Raw genomic sequence first — 17,714 nt, 5'->3', positions numbered from 1 at the left:
TCCAAAAATCTTTCTCAAGGGCCAGGTTCATACAAAAACTTAAGACAGGCCATTTTACAGATCATCTTTCAGAATGAAAGAATAAGGACATATGAATTCTCTTCTGTCCATCACCACCAGCACAGGTAATACTGTCACACATTTGTTTGCTCATGTTTTTAACAAGTCCAGATACTACCAAATGTCATACTGTTGTTCCCTTGATTGAGGCCTTCCTACTGCCCCTCTAGTTATTCTTGATTGGTATTGCTAGGTACAGACATTATTATGTAAAGGTAGCCCTTAACACATGAAGCCCAGAATTTCCGAGGACGCATCTGTACAAACAGGTGCTGCTAGTACGTGCTGTTAGGGCTTCTCCATTACTACCAGGGGAGAAGATACTACCTGAATGCCAAGCTAGGACTTCACCTGCCTAGCACACTTCTCCCTACCCCAACCTCATTACAAAAACTCCTCAGCCTCCCTTTCTCAACACTGTTAGAGGGTCTTTTCAGAGATCCTACCAACCTTCTTCCTGTATTTACTCACCCAAGTTCATCCAGCAGACAATAAATCTTATAAAGTCAAGAATTGTGACAGTCCTGGTCCCTGTATCTCTAGCAACTATCACCATGTCTGACACATGATAGGTGTTCATTAAAAATATGTAGAAGGAATGAATGAACGGATAAACAAACTAGCTTTAGAACTTAGATACGTTAGGAAAGCTCAAAGAAGAGGGCTGGACTCAGAAGTATTTCTACTAATACAATACTTTAAGTGTACAGTGAGCTAAATAGGCTTTTGTAGACTAACCTCTGAAGCTAATCAGTTATTAAAACAGTAACACCGTTTCCTTGGGAAAACTCACTCTACATTTTAAATGACCGATATCCCCAGCTCTTTCCACATTAGACTATGATAGCCTTAAGAGTAGCAAAGAAATCTACATCTTTGAATCTAGGGGTTAGCATACTACAAAATTAGTATATTATCTATGTCTTATGCTTCCATCTAGATTTTAAATGAATCTTACACTTGAAGCACAAACTTTGTTTATAACTGAGTATTGCTGCTATTTTTTGATCATATGACATGAACTAGATAGTTTGGTCCACATCAATTCCAAATCCCCAATCATGGAGTTCCCCAGCAGTGACAAATTTTTGAAATGCATGGGAACATTGGGTTATCACAATGACTGAAGGAAGATGGTGACATTTAGGGCTTGGGACTATGGATATTAGACATTCCACCAGGTATGGAATAGTCCCACACAACAAAGAATTCTCCTACCCCAAATGCAAATGGTGATGAGCTGGAGGAACCAAAAAATTTAACAGGAGTGAGAAATAATCATTAGGAGAGGCAGAAGAACAGAGACTAAGAGCACAAGCTTTGAGTCAGGTAGACTAAAGTTCAGATTCCTGTTCCACTGTATGGTGCAGGGCACCCTTGGGCAAGTTACTCTGTCTCTTTCAGCTCTGTTCCCTCATCTGTAGAGAAGTTTTATAATAGCACCTACTCCATCTGGTTTTTGGAAGTAAAAAAATAAGATCATGTCCAGTAGACAGTAATATGAGCGCTCACTAACTGTTAGGTATTATTAGCTTGTCTTGAAAACAGCTCTCTGATGTTAATTTTCATGAAAAAAAAAATTAGACCACGTCCCTCTTGCGCTTTTAGGACAAAAACATAAGGCCTCCTCATCCCCTACCCACACACTGCAAAACTTTACCACCTTGGAGTCTATTAGTGCTTAGGCAACATATTATTTTTGGTTCCCCTTTGCACATCTCATTTTTTCACTTGTTCTTCTTATTTTTCATTAATTAACCAATATACTTACCACCCTTTGCCCCGCTATCAGAAAAACTGTTGCTGTTTTTAGAACTTTTTGAGTGAGTCCCCAGGAAGACACTTGCAGACTTGTTTTTTTGTGTATAAAAAGTCAACACCTCCTCCAGTTCAGCCTCACTGAAATGGGGAGAGAAAGTATGGTTAGAAGGGTAAGGTGTTCTGGAAAATCTTTCTACCAGATTTTATTATGAAAATGGAGTAAGCTGAAGAAGGGGAAAATGAAAAGCACAAGCTGGAAACTCCCTATTAATAGATGGTAAAAAAGAAATATAAATGAAGCAGTCTGAAAAATTTAAAGCATGACAAGGTTTTATTCATTCCACAGTGAATATTCTACATCTGCACTGTCCAATATAGTAGCCACTAGTCATATGTGACTATTTAGATTTAAATGAATTAAAATTAAAGATTCAGTTCCTTGGTTACACTAGCCACATTTCAAGTACTCAGTAGCTACAACACAGAAAGTTCTATTGGACAGCCATGTTCTAAATCAGGGGTCAACCAACTACAGACAGTGGGCCAACCCTGACCAGCAGGCTGTTTTTGTATGGCTCCCAGCTAAGAACGGTTTTCATATTTTTAAAGAAGAGTATGCTATAAAGACCACATGTAGCTCACAAAGTCTGAAACATTTATTATCTGGTCCTTGGCAGTTTGTCCACCCCACTTCCAGATAATTGGAGTATATTCACTAAAGAAGCCACTTTGTCATAAATACGGAAACTCACCAGCGTAACCAAGGAAGATTTCCCTAACCATCTATACAGTGGAAACTGAACCAGATGGTCTCTAGGTCACTTCAAATATTGAAATGATATGCACTTTTTACGAACACCCACAAAATGGAAAGTGTAAGGAAACAGATGAGGGCCCATAGAATTCTTCCAGTAAACATACTATGATGGATTTTGTAAAATCTGTAGCAGCTCCTCAACGGCCTTTTGCATTTTTTTCCTGGAGCCTGGCTATGTTCCAGATAAGTGGCCTTCAAATAAGCAAAATATTCCTGCAATATTACAAAGAACCTGTATCCTATCTTCAGAATACACTGTAACGACAACCTTGGAAACTGCTCCTATGGATCTCAGAGTAAACCCCAAGGTCTCCAAAGTAGCAAAGAATGGCCTGGCTAATTGGATCAAGATAGAGAGCTGAATGCTGAGATTTTTCAACCCCTAAAAGCTAACCTTAAGCATGAAGGACTTGTTTTCTTTTATATACATTAGGCGTAACCCTTACAGTGCTGAGAAACTGCCCATTCCTCAAGCCACTCAACGTAGGCAAAATGTAGTCATCTCCACTGCATCAGTAGGTCAGGGCTAAATTCAGATCCAGTAAACACTAGACACCTCTAACTTCAGCTTTCCGAAGTGCTCCCTCAGCCCTTAGAGTGGTGTGTACTTTGAAGCTGTCTAGAAATACAGCCCAGATGCCCAGCAGCAGTGTTTTGATAACTAAAACCATGACAACAGCCAATAATTGGCTGAGATATAGAGAGATCAAGCCTATGAAACCCTTCTTCTCCTTCTAAGAGTGATTTTATTCACATCCATATGTTAGAAACAAGGGGCTATTGGGAATCAATGGGGCAGTGTGGAAGGCAGAATAAGATACTTTTTATTAAGAATGTCTTCTACCTTGCTTGTCTGATGAACTCCTGAAAGTTTTCCGTATTCACCCCATCTTCCTCTTCTTCCTCAAGTTTCTTCTTCGATTTCTTTCCAGCCATTTGTTCTGTTTCCTATCCAGTCCCCAACCCCACAGAAAAACAAGATAAAACTGACTCCTGATAAATGCATACTTCATCGTCTGGTTTCATTACCCTTGGGTTAATTTGTCTTTATAGTAAAGACATTTAATTCCTCCATGTACTTTTGCCACCTATAAATCTGATATATTATTTTCTGTCATTATTTCATGAAACATTTTAGAGTTTCCAAGTAAGAGTTGCATAATAAATATAAATTTTTATCATGTTTTTACTTTTTACTCAGGTAGCCCAGTGAAAAAAGAGCTTGGTAATGTCTGTGGTCACACTTGAAGCTTTAATAGAATGACAACAGAGACACTGTATTTTGTTACAGTTAGGGAGAGGAAAGATAGGTCTTGGAAGATACTCCTATAGTAGTATGCAAATTGAGTAAATTCTTTACTTATATAAGTTGTCCCAAAATTCTCAACAGAGCTGGAGTAGCTATGTAGCTCTGGATTTGATGTGTTGATACTGTACCGACCATTCCACACATTTCACAAAAGCTATTTAAATTTCCAGACCTCAGCTTTCCTTTCTGAAAAATGACCATGTTCCCCGCTCTCCCCACCCCAAAATGACATTTCTAAAGCATTCTAAGACCCTTGGATAAAAGGTGCTTTGCAGACTATTCTCACTAAATAGTCTATTTTCTGGGCTTGGTTGTAAAATGAAGTCACTATCTAAAATGTTCTAGAGAACAAAGTGTAACTCACTCAGGAAGGAAGACTGTGTCTCTGTATTAAATCCACAGTTCAGATTTGCTCTCAAATAGTCAATTCACCACTGTCTCCAGGCACAATAACGACAATGCAAATTCACATAGCCCAGGATTCATCTCAGGTGCAACAGCACTCAAAAGGAATGTGCCTTTGGATGAGACTGAACTACGGCCCCTGGGCCTTCACAAGTAGTCAAAAGTAGCTTTTCAGACCAGCTGGTTAGGGAGTGACGTCCTGCTCCCCATAACGTCCCACAAAGCACGTGATAATGCTAAAAGGGAAGAAGAACCTCTCCACTCAGCTGGACAGAGGCTTCTAGCCTGTTTCTGACAGTGCGTGGCGATCCAAAGCACAAGACTAACAGATGAACCACCTACCTTGTTGTACACAATGATAAATTCACCCAGGTGGTGGGCCAGGATTCTTCTGCGCTCCAGAAGTGCCAGTCTCCGACTGGGTAATACCATCCTCAGTGAGTGCTGGAGGTTACTTGATGCGCGCTTGAGGAAACGAACCACCAGCTCCTATAAATTAAAGAGTCATTGGGGGAAAAAAAGAAGGCATTGTGCTTAAGCAACAGAAGACAAGCTACAAGGGGATTACACAATAGAGAGATAAGAAGAGGTATACTATACACTTCAACAAATAAGACCCAGAGCAAACATACTAGGTATAGCAAGGACACAGTAAGACACGAACAAAATGAAACAAACATATCCTCTTCCTTTAACAAGCTGGCAGTGGGAAAATCAAAATCAAGTATGTGTGCAAATAACTATGTAATAAAGTAGCAGCTGTAAAAGTACAATTCATATATACATAGTACTATAATAATTCAAAGTGCAGCTATCACTTCCAATAGGGCGGTCAGAGAGAGATACTTAGGGAAAGTAATAGGTAGAGGAAACTAAAACCATGGATCAAGTCATCAAAGGTGAGAAGGGAGAGAAAGAATACAGAAATACTGACACTCAGAGGTCGGAAAGAGGAGGAAGAATCAGAAAAAAACAAACAACCACCACAACAAACCATGACAGAAACATCAGAAACGTAGAAAGAAACACGGGAGAAAACAGTGTCATGCAAGCCAAGGGAGGAAGGCTCCCATGTCACAGTTTCCAAGAGGCTGGAGCAGGAAAGGACCACAACCACTTTCAGCAGAGTAAAGGCGACAGAAAGTAGAGGTTAAGAAACGAATGGATACTGAAGAATACAGGTGAAGAGCAGAAACTACTGATTTAAAAAGTTTAGTGACTAAAGGAAAGAAAGAACTGTTACCAGGCTTGCAAGGCGATAGCTTTTTATTTATTTTTTCTTCCCCAAGAATAAGGATGCTTTTAGAGTTGGGGGTTGGCAAAGAGGGCATAGTGAAAGGTCATTAAGGGGTAGCAGGGATACATCTCACTTGAGATGGGGCAAAGGATTTTGAAATCTGAACAGATACCAATCAGATCATTCATAACATCACAAATGCTTCAAAGAGAGATTCTTGCAGGGCCAAGGGCCTTAAAGATAGTAGTTCCCCGCACCCAACCCCCAAACACAGTAAAATTGCCTGAAGATGATGGATTTGGGGAACTTCTGTCGATGTGCCTTCTGTGAATTACATGATAAAGAAGCTCTAAACCTAACTTGGATCAGAGAAGGCAATTCTACACTCACCTTCCTCATAAACAAGATCACTGCCACAATCATCAGGTAATGCCTTAGGGTTTGTTGTTTAGATAGATTTTCAAACAGGAATGCACACAACTGATACTAAGTTCTGCAGTGATGATCCTAAATATTCTTATAAAAAGCCCCATAGAAATCCTGTGTGAATCCCAAGTCAGCAGTTGCAATAGTTATTCTCTTCTGAGCTATTTTTTTCTTCTTGAATTTGATTTTGGTTCACTGTCCTTTGGTGACAATTTACTCCAACATAAAGAAACAGTCTCATAACCAGAGGGTTGGATTTCATAGGTCTACCCTGCTGTCTTCACTATAGGCTGGTTTAAGCTGTTATATTAAAATATTATTTTTTCACAGTGAAGCAGACAAACTGACTCTCAAAAAGGCAGTTTCAATTTTCCACTTGGAAAGAGCAGAGCTAACATTTTCCATTGATGGTTGAAAAATTACTCACAACACACAAGGTTTTATCTCTGGGTTGTATTGGCTACTTTAAATTCACAAGTTGTTTTCTGGGATATCCATCATGCTTTTATAATAAGCCCAGCATATTGTACGCCTCTTATATGTGGAGAACTGAAAATTACAGTAGGATCACCACTGAGCTGGACAAAGAATGCAGCTTTCTCAGACTTAATGGTCCTTCTCTTTTCAGTGACAGATCCCTGTGGTTAAAAAGCCTAAGGAAGGGCTGTGGCTTCTTCTATATGCGTTGACCTTACCAAAGAGCTTGAAGCTCCCTGTCATTCTGATCCAAAAAGAAAAACATTGCTAGTATATTAAATTTTAGGCAGGTTCGAATGACCAATATACAGTAAAAATTATTACACAAGTTTGTTTCCAGTAATCTAAGACTTTTATAAAGTGACAACTAGTAAAGAAAAAAACGTTAAAATGGAGGATGGTACATTCTCAGAGGGCCCATGATAAAGTGTTGATTTTCAAAGAGCTAACTTGACTCCCCAGGACAGAAAATAAATGCCTTATGACCCATGGAAATAGTGCAAGAGCAAATAATGTGCAATTGCAACATTTGAGTTTAAGTTCCAGTTTCAGCACGTATGAGCTACAGGACAACAGGCAAGTTACCCCCTTCCTCTAGGTCTTTGTTTCCTCATCTGCAAATGGAGATGACAGTGCCTATATCAAAGAATTAATAAAATGTGAAGCTGCTTGAGAAAGGACTCTGCAAATCGTTATTCCTTTCTAGGGCTTTGCACAGGCCTGACATCTAATAAGCAATCAATTTCCATTTTCTGAATGAAGTAAATTAATGCCCTCAACACATACTGTGATGAACATGGCTCCAGATCCAAGATTCACTTCACAGAAAAGTAAGAGAAATCTGCAAGCTGTACTGTGGAATAATTCTTTCACCACAAGTATACTGTTCTTTATCTTAGTATAGGAAAAAAAAGAAAAGAAGGAAGTAAGGAAGTAAGGAAGGAAGGAAGGGAGGGAGGGAGGGAGGGAGGGAGGGAGAGTAAGAGAAAGTAAAAAGGTTCCAACAAGAAGAGCCTCACCATCTGTTCATCTTCTTTGGCAGCCCAACTGGCACTGAACGTTTGACCTCCACTGTCTTTCATCAGTCGGATTTGAACATGCTGGAGATAGGCAGAGAATGCTATTCGGGCCTGCACTTTGCTACAGAAATCCAAAACAACATACCGTTATGAGACAGAATGGTGCACCTACCAAATGTGTGCTTGCCTCTCTCCAAGTGGCCTTTGAGGATCCTTCTATTAGGATGGCTAAGAAAAATGAAGCCCATCATACAGTCACTGAGTAAAGATTCCTTCTACCCAGTACATGAGATTTCTTTTTTTCTATTTAAAGAATCAGAGATGGAGAATCCTACTTATTTTCTCATTATTACCATGGCGTGGGGGGCAGGGGGGAAATCAAGCAAGAATAGAGAATCATGTTTCCTACTCTTATACCTTATCTTTTGGAACTTTTAAACAACTTTCTCGGGGAAATGGACAGGAAAAGTACCGAATTTTCACAAGAACCTTTGTATTGATACAGAAAGGTTTTTCTGCCTTGGAAGCCCTTAAAAACATACTTATCAGTTAGTATAAAAGTATGGCTTTTGCTATAGCAACTAATTTCTGGTGTGCAAAAGCCTCCAAAGCAGGAAACAGATAAATCCTACAAAGGAACTTTGGGACCAAATTTCAGGTCAGGCTTTTCTCAACTACAAGACGGGAGTGGCTGGAGCCCAGAACAAATGAGTGAGGTCCAACGGAGTTTGGCATAGATGCACTGACCGGCTAGGATGAGCCCAGATGTTCAGGGGGAAAAAGAAGTCCACACATATAGTAAAAAGCACCTCAGCAACATCAGTGAAGAAGCCAGCTGATTTCTGCTTGGTGGTCTAGGTTGGAAACAAGGAAATCTGATCAAGCTATCATTTAGAAGACAGGAGTACCAGAGAAACACTGATGACTTTCACTTCGGCTGCTAACTGCAGCCGATCTGTTTTCTTTCAGGAGAGACTGTAGTTACTTCAGCTGCTTGGCCTTCTGACATGCTAGCCAAAATTACATCAGCGAAGATTAGGGCCCAACACAAACTTTGTTTACAATCCTCACACATGCAATCACTGAATGCTTTCTACTCACTGTTCCCCCAAGGTTAGGACGAAGGACTTGTCCAGAGTAAACTGGAAATCCTAGGAGGGTCTACATCTATCTTCTATGTGTGTGCTGGAAGGGAGAGGAGTCAGGTTGGGGAGTAGATTTGCTTTTCAAGCTCTTCAGAGTATGAAATATAAGGCTACATCTTTGTTATTAACAGGAATAGTTTATGGGAGCACATGATTTTGAAATTTATATTTTCAAATGTTTTTCATCAAGAAGAACACTTAAAATCCTTGTTCTGGAGACCATATACACTTTCCCCTCAACCATTCCCATAAGCTAATTATTTTCAGGTCAAAATAAATTGAAAAAAGACTCTCCATTTTGGTCAACAAATTCACTTGCAATAAAGTGAGCTAAAAATGGCACGTTTCAGACACCTCCAAATGTAGCAAAATACCCAATTTTATTGACTATTTCCCTAATATTAAAATATGAAGGTCTTTTGGATAAGGGAATTACTGCTTGGAAGTTGAGATTTCAATCAACCTTTTGTTGCAAATCATTGTTGTAAATCAAACGAACAAGAACTGAGTTTTCCATCTCTAAAAATCTTACTAGAGATCTGTGGGATGTTAATCCTGAGGTTGTCCCTAAGGTATTGAACACATTGGTCAGCTAGTAATCTGTAACTGACAAACCAAAATAATAGAATAATTTACACCAAAGAAATCTATTTTAAAAAAATAAAAGCCTATGGAGATCCTCAGTATACAAAAATATACAACTAGTGGGCTGGGGCCTGGAGCCTTGAATCCTTGCCATGGAACACCCCCAGATCCCTCAGTAGCCACTGAGATGCTCCACAGAATTATGGGCAGCTCCAGGGAACACAGTTTGAAAACCACTGATTTATTACATTAACACACCCTGCAATTACAAGAATTTACTCTTTAAAAGTAAGATCCGTAAGATTTATGAATAACTAATTTATTTCTACAACATCTAAGTAGAATTTTATTGCTGGAAAGGACATTAGAATATAGTCCAGTGGTTTTCAAATGTTCTATTTCAATTCAGTGGACTCCTCCTTCCTCTCTAGAGAGCACAGTTTGAAAAACCTGTCTATGTCTAACCCCATACCCTGGCCTAACGAAAAGAAAACTGAGGCCTAGAGAAGCTCTCTAACTTGCCTGTGGTCACACTGCCAGTTGGCAAGCACTGAAAAGCCAGAGTCAAGTCTTCTGACAGAGCCCTCTCCGCTCTCCACTAACGCAACTACTCTCATTCTCCACGCACCATTCCAAACTATAACTCTACCCTCCAACCCCCTAAATGCCAATATCACCCTCCATCCTTGCAGTATAAGAACTGACCTCTAGCTTAGAAACTAAAGGCCGTCATGCTTATATAACTACACTTCCTGCCTCTTTAACCTCTAACTACTGCATTCATTACAGGAAGAGACACCCCTCCATTGGCCTCTTCCTACCTTCCTTTAGGACAATATATCCATTTCTGTATCTCTAATTCTTTTACCATCAAAGCCTTCCCCTAATCTCTAAATAAGCTCCAGAATCCCAGAATCGTTTTTCTCTTAGCTTGCTCCCTCTCTCTGATGAGTTCTCACCTGTCTTTCATTCATTGTCAAACTCGCTGAAAGAGTTAGTTCACACTTGCTTTCCTATTTGCTCAGCTCACAAGTTCTCTTCTACCCACAAAGTCCACCCCCAGGTCATAAATGCAGGAGACTCTTTTCAGGTCTCATCCTAACTTGGGCTGCCAGAGGCACTCTATAGCTTGAAACTCTCATCTTGTAGCTTTTCTATACTGTCTCCTCCCAGTTTTATAGCTACCACTCTAACTGCTACTTCTTGGTCTCTTTACTATTAAACACTGGTTTTCCCCAGGCCTCAGTTCTCTTCCTTTTCTCCTGTCTATGCCTGCTGAACTAAACTGAAATGGACAAGCTCATCTACTCTGAAGTTGTACAGTCCTGTTCAACTCTGACTTTCAAAGCTGTATTTTCACCTATCTACTGATCATCTTCATCCCAGAGCACTTCCACCTCACCGTGTCCCAAATAAAACACATTCTTTCTATCATGAAACCAACTCCTGTGCTCCTTATATTGACTGATGGCAGCACCAAGTTACCAAACTTGGAAAATTCAGTCTCTTTGGAATTCTTGCATCTACAGGGACCAAGCCCTACCAATTTTAACTTGCAAATTTCATTAACTCCAACCCATTCTCTTCATTCCTATAGCCATTGCTCTGATCAGGACCTTCATCTTCCTGGCTCCGGACTACTTTAACAGTCCCTAACTCAGCTCTCTACCCTTAGTTCTCCTCTTATCAATCACTTTCCCACAATGCAACCAGAATTTACTCTCTTTTCTTTTTTTTTTTTTACATCTTTATTGGAGTATAATGGCTTTACAATGGTGTGCTAGTTTCTGCTTTATAACAAAGTGAATCAGTTATACATATACATACGTCCCCATATCTGACCATATCACACATCTGCTTAAAAATTATCCATCTAGGAAATAAAGTCCAGGCTCCTCTATGGCACTTTATGATCAAATGACATCCAATTTTTTAGTCTCACTTCTTATTGCACCCTTTTCTCCATGTAACGTCACACCACTAATCTGTATTTCTCAAACTTGCCAAGCTCATTCCAATTTCAGGTTCCTTATACTTGCCGGTCTGCCTGGAATATTCTGTTCCCTGATATTCACATGACTTACTCCTTCTCATCATTTAGGACTCACCTTAAAGCTTACCTCTCCATGCCCAAAGCACCAGAAGCTACAGAAACTTTCTGTCCAATTACACTCTAATACTACACCCTATTTTATTGTCTACACAGCACTTCTTACTGCCTGAAATTACCTTGTTTCTTTGTTTACTGTCAGTCTTCCCCACTAGACTGTGGGCTCCACGACTGTTTGGTCTCCACCGTAACACTATACAGCCCAGCACAATTCCTGGTATAGATCAAGTGCTCAATAAATATTTGTCGAGGGACTGAATGAATGACTGTACTATCACCCCTCTGTGCCTTTATTCCCTCTACTAGCACTCCCATACTTAGCTGTCACCTCCCAAATCCGGAAAGCCTACCTATCGGGGAAGGCCTGGTTCAAATATTGCCTCTTCCCTAATGTCTCTCTAGCCCTCCCGAGCAAGACCAATCACTCCTTTTCCTGTGCCCTAAGAGCCCTTTGTCCATACTGGGGTCATAGCCCCCGCTCTTTAAGTGTCCCCACTCTAAGCCATGAACTGCTTGAGCTCCCTGCCTCAGTCACCTTGTCCTCTTAAGTCACTAATGCTGAAACCCAACAAATATTTGTTGAGCCAATGAGACCTGCGTTTGTATCACAGTTCTAGACCTTGGACAAGCAACTTCTCTAAGGCTCAGTTTCCTTGATAGTAATAATATCAAATCACAGTCATTAATTCACAGGATTCCTGTGCATAAGAAATGAAAAATGGCTCTAAGGCCACAAGCACAATACCCTGGTACACAGTACAAATTAGCTGTTTTCAGTTTTGCTATTACAATTAGGAAAGGTACATACCTAAGGTTGCCATTATCTCGCAGAATCTGCATCAGGTTAAATTTAGGCTCTGGTTCCTGAGTCTCGGTTTTGCAGCACTGTTCACCTTTGTCATTCCATTCAGGAACTTTCATGGCATTTTCTTTGGGTGAATTTTCTACCATAACAGTCAGTGAGGGTGTGTGTTTGGCTTGATTTTCTCCGAGGGACCCTGCAGACTCCTCCTGGGAAGCTTCCTGTTCTTCATCTTCACTGTCTAAGGCAACTTCTTCCTCCTCTTCACTCTCTGTCTCAGTTTTAACATTCATTTCAGCTGGTTGGGTAATCACTAAATGCGAAGAATCACTAATGTTGCTGAAAAAAGGATTAAATTTTCCTCTCTCCCAATACCTTCCTTTTATCTTTTCAGTAAAAACCCACTTCTAAATCAGACCACAAATAATGCACAAAATTAACAACATACACACGTCCCTCTTATATATTCTAAAAGCCTATTAACGATCTTCATTAGAGTTGATGTTTCTCATGGTAATACCAATGGTTCTCTCATAACTTAAGGCAAAAACCCTTTTAGTAGAGTAATCTCTATAGCGTGTTAGAGGTTTTCAGAAGGGCATCTTTCACGGGGGTACAATAAGCAGGGGAATATCTTTCTATCATATGTTTATCCATTATCCTTCTCCTTCACTGCCTTGGAAGGTCTATGAGGACAAGGACCATAGCTTTTTTATTCACCAATGAAACCCCAGTGACTAATGTGCTTGATACAAAAACAAGAGAAGGAGGGAGAAAAAGGAAGTCAATTCGTCAGTGACAAACAGATCTGTAACAAGGGAGATTCTAGGAGAGAAAGAAATTCCCCTTTTTCTGTTCATGTTTAAAATACTTACACAATTCAGCAATGTCAAAGGATGAACTGGACTTCATACCTAATCATGAAAAACCCAAACAATGATGCTCATTGGGTTCCACTGAACTTAAGCTAAGTATCAGGTAGTTAAATGATGCTGTAAGAGTAAGAGCAAAGGCCAAAATGCGTGCACTTCGGATATTCTTCAATACAAATATCACAGAATGGAAGGTTTAAAAACTTATTATCCTTTTGAAACAAGTTTCCGAGGAAAAAGACTATATCAAAAAAAGTAAGCGCATGTGGTCAGAAAGTTCTGATTCATTAAGTGTTAATTAAGAAGCTGATTAAATCGGTCTGACAGGACACAGATCATAGAGCTTGGTGGAAGCTCACCAGCCGGTACCTGGGTATTTTGGCCGCATTGCCCTCAATCTGCCACTCCGTCGTCGACGTTTTCGCACCTCCAGAGACAGGAGCTTCCTCTCATAAAGAGCAGCGTGCAGCTTGGCCCTTGAATTCATACTCTCTACCTTCAATTCCGGTGCTCCATCAACCACAATTCTATGGGAAAAAACATGGTAGCTAGAGCCTTCAGAAAGTTCTCTCCTTTATTCCAAGGCTAAGTTTGACAGGACTCTGTAATGATGTCAGGCCAGGCATGGTTACTCTAGTGAATTCTAAAATGTTTGAAATGGGAATACTGGAATCTACATTAGAATTTCACTAATGGGCTATCTGAATTTGTTAAATGTTCTGAACGAAAATATATCTGAAGACAATGTTTAAGTATTTTTAAGTATTCAGTAATACTGGCTGACTATTCAGTACAGAGATCATAAAGTGCTACCCAACTATGCCTTAAGAATGACTAGAGATACTGGTTAACACTTTAATTCTCACTAAGCTGGTGATGGCTAGAGGTGTACTTATTATTTTATTTATTCATTATAACTTACTCAGAATTACACAAATATTCCTTTGACATATATAGTATTTAATAAATACAGATTTAGCACAGGTTGAGATGAGAGGAATGGCTGATAATCTGTGAATATGGCAGCACAGAGCTGAATGAGACTCACAGGGAAAGCATCTTCGTGAAAAGTCACCAAGACCTTGGGACGCACCAAGCCTCAAGTGCTCCTACAGGAGGAACGTCCCTTAGAGCGTACTTGGTTACAGGAGGAGCTGGGGAGAGGCGGCAGGGACTCTCCAGGTATTGAGTACAGGTCAGGAGTTAGGGTCAGAGGCACAGACAAGGGAAGGCAGCAGATGCAGGACAACACCAAATTCCATCAGATCACGGACGGGAAATGGGATGAGGAGAGGGAATGGCTACAGGTACATTAGGCATTAGATAAAATAAATCATACATTAGGTTAAGTGACAGGAATCAGACCCAATCCACACAAGGACCGGGCAAAGTACAGCACAGGCAGAGATAACCAGGTCACAAAAGAGAGACAGGGTTCTCGGTCACTAAGTCAGAAAAGACGTATCCATGTTAGTGTCGGAAAGCAGGCAGCCAACTCTGTATACCCAGAACTCAAGATCTAACTGGTTGGCTCTGAACTCTCTCTCTTGTGAACTCTTCACAACTCAAAGCGTATTCCCTTTGAGGTGGAAATTCATCCTCATTCCTCTGGGAGTTTTCAGTCCCTGAGTATGATGGAAAGGCTGTGTCTTTTGGTCCAGTTAGGACTTTTAGAGATTTCTGGGTGGATGGACTGGATAGTAAGTATTTTGAAGGCCTCCCCTCTAAAGCGGGAAATTGAACCAAGAACTGGGAAGGTCCTGGGGTGCAGAAAAGGGAAGCAAATTAATAAACTTTAAAAATAGTTCAACCCCAGTTTATCATAGTCTCAACAACTGAACATTACCCCCTCACACACACACACAGTTATGAAAATAGATTTTTGGCCAATTAAATAATAAAGAAAATAAAACAAATCTGATATTTTAAAATAACAACTATAAGCTTCTAAGAAACCCTGAACAGACATATAAATCACAACTATTACAAGGAATGGAGGTAGGGAATGCTGGGGAAAGAAACAGAATTATAGTTCTATAGAGGCAAGGCCCACGCTTGTCTTGTTTCTCATTGGGTCAGTGATGCTTATGAGAGTGCTCAGCACGCAGCTGACATACCATAAATACTTCTGAATTAATAAACAATTGAATTCCCCATAAGTTGTAATAGCTTTTATCTATGTCTACTTTATTTCATTTTCTACACTTTTACTATGAAATATTTAAACAAATAGAAAGGTTTAAAGAATTATACAGTGAACATCCATACACCCACTGGCCAGCTTCTACAGTGAATATCTTACTATATTTGTTTCATCACATATATATCCAATCTTCTCTTCTTCTATCCATCCATCAGTCCACTTCATTTTTAAAGCATTTCAAAGTTGCACAAAGACATCAGTGCACTTCACTCCTGAACACTTTAACACTCAAATCATTAGGATCTAGAGTTCAATATTTTATAGGGCTTTGAAAGTTTTTTCTCTTTTCTTTTTTTTTGGGGGGGGCGGGGGGAGCTAAAAATGACACACAGTGAAACATCCAAATATTAAATGTCCATATGTCCATCTGATGAGACCTAGAGCTATATGACCCAAACTCTAACATTGCTATCCCCTCAGAAAGTTCTCATGCCCCTTCCCAGTAAATCTCTCCCTCATACTCCCAAAGGAAACCGTTCTGAATTTTTGCATCACATGTTAGGTTTGCCGGTCCTAGAACTTCATAAAGATGGAATAGTATAGTATGAACCCTTTTGTGTTGTCTTTCATTCAGCATGTTTTTGAGATTGATCCATGTTGTGAGTATCAGTGTGGATCCTTTTTTTTGATGAGGATTAGTCCAGTGTATGAATAATCCACAGTTCACCTATTCCCCTATTGTTGGACACCAAAGCTGCTTCTAGTTTTGGAATATTATGAATGAAGCTGCTATGACCATTTTTGTACAAGTCATTTTGTGGTTATGCTTTTCATTTCTTCTGAGTAAAGATCTCAGAGTGGAATTTTCTAGGCTAACAAACTGCCAGACTCTAAAGTGCCTGTACCGGGCTTCCCTGGTGGCGCAGTGGTTGAGAGTCCGCCTGCCGATGCAGGGGACGTGGGTTCGGGCCCCGGTCCGGGAAGATCCCACATGCCGCGGAAAGGCTGGGCCCGTGAGCCATGGCCGCTGAGCCTGCGCGTCCGGAGCCTGTGCTCCGCAACGGGAGAGGCCACAACAGTGAGAGGCCCGCGTACCGCAAAAAAAAAAAAAAAAAAAAAAAAAAAAAAAAAAAAAGTATTAAAGTGCCTGTACCAGTTTATGCTGCCAGCGACAATTTATCAGAGCTCCATGAGCTCCACATCCTCACTATTTGATGTTGTCAGCCATTTTTTTCCATTTTATTGAGGTATAATTGACAAATAAAATTATACGGTATTTAAAGTGTACAATGTAATGATTTGATACAATTTTAGCCATTCTGCTGGATGTTTAGTGGTATCTCATGATTTTAATTTGCAATTCTCTTATAACAAAGGCTGTAAAGCACATTTTCATTAGTATATTGGTTATTCATATATCTTCCTTTTAAAATGTCCAAGCATTTCACCCATTTGTAACTGGGCTGATTGTCTTATAATTATTTAGTTGTAGGAGTTTGTTATATTTTCTATATACAAGTCCTTTGATAGATATGTTTGATGAATATCTTCACTCAGTCTATGGCTTGTCTAGTAATTTTCTTAATAGTGTCTTTATAACAAAAATATTTAATTTTGAGGAAATCAAACTTATCATTTTTTCATTTTTGCTGATTACTTACTGTGTCATGTCTAAAAACTTTTGCCAAGCCCAAAGTCACAAAGATATTTTCCTTACAAAGTTTTAGACTAATAGCTTTTACGTTTATGTCTATGAATCACCTCTAATTTTTGTGGGAGACAGAGGTTGAAGTTCACTTTTTAAAATATAATATTCAGTTCCAGCCCCATTTATTAAAGTTTCCTTTCCCCATTGGATTACTTTAGGCCTTTTGTTTAAAGTCATGCAGGCCTATTTCTGGGCTCTTTATTCTGTTCCATTGATCAATTTGCAACAGTTTTGATTACTATAGTGTTATAATATTTCTTCTTCTAGGTACTCTAGGTCTTCTTCAAGATTACTTTGGATATTCTAAGCTCTTTGCATTTTCATATACATTGAAAAAAAAAGGTCAATTTCTACAAAAAAATCTACTAGAATATTCTTTAGATCAATTTGGGGAGAATGAATACTTACAATATTAAGTCTTCTAATCCATGAAAATGACATATCTCTGCACTTATTTAGATCTTCTTTAATCTCTTAATTTATTTATTAAATTGCATTGGGTCTTCATTGCTGTGTGCAGGCTTTCTCTAGTTGCAGCGAGTGGGGGCTACTCTTTGCTGCGGTGCACAGGCTTCTCATCGCGGTGGCTTCTCTTGTTGCAGAGCACGGGCTCTAGGTGCACGGGCTTCAGTAGTTGTGGCGTGTGGGCTCCAGAGTGCGGGCTCAGTAACTGTGGCGCACGGACTTAGCTGCTCCGCGGCATGTGGGATCTTCCCGGACCAGGGCTCGAACCTGTGTCCCCTGCATTGGCAGGTGGATTCTTAACCACTCTGCCACCAGGGAAGTCCTCTTTAAGTAATATTTAGGAGCTTTTAATATATAGGTATTGAGCATATTT

General features: G+C 39.8%; 1 protein-coding gene across 16 annotated transcripts in view; it reads right to left on the bottom strand.

The window, feature by feature from the left end:
- The window catches only part of TTLL5 (tubulin tyrosine ligase like 5), a 306,774-nt gene that overhangs the window by 182,392 nt on the left and 106,668 nt on the right, over window positions 1-17,714 (bottom strand). For 15 of the 16 annotated variants that reach the window (XM_060295064.1, XM_060295066.2, XM_060295062.1 and 12 more), the window contains 6 exons: window positions 13,395-13,552; window positions 12,160-12,466; window positions 7,512-7,632; window positions 4,695-4,841; window positions 3,483-3,586; window positions 1,832-1,959 (listed from right to left, as the gene is read on the bottom strand). In XM_060295064.1, the coding sequence (XP_060151047.1) occupies window positions 1,832-1,959; window positions 3,483-3,586; window positions 4,695-4,841; window positions 7,512-7,632; window positions 12,160-12,466; window positions 13,395-13,552 (965 nt within the window). The remainder of the gene's footprint in view (window positions 1-1,831; window positions 1,960-3,482; window positions 3,587-4,694; window positions 4,842-7,511; window positions 7,633-12,159; window positions 12,467-13,394; window positions 13,553-17,714) is intronic. The other variant, XM_060295069.2, reaches the window with a different exon arrangement.

This window comes from Globicephala melas, chromosome 2, assembly GCF_963455315.2.
Source record: "Globicephala melas chromosome 2, mGloMel1.2, whole genome shotgun sequence".
Classification (NCBI taxonomy): Eukaryota; Metazoa; Chordata; class Mammalia; order Artiodactyla; family Delphinidae; genus Globicephala; species Globicephala melas.
The sequence above is the reverse complement of the archived record's forward strand: the minus strand, read 5'-3'. Positions and strand labels throughout refer to the sequence as shown.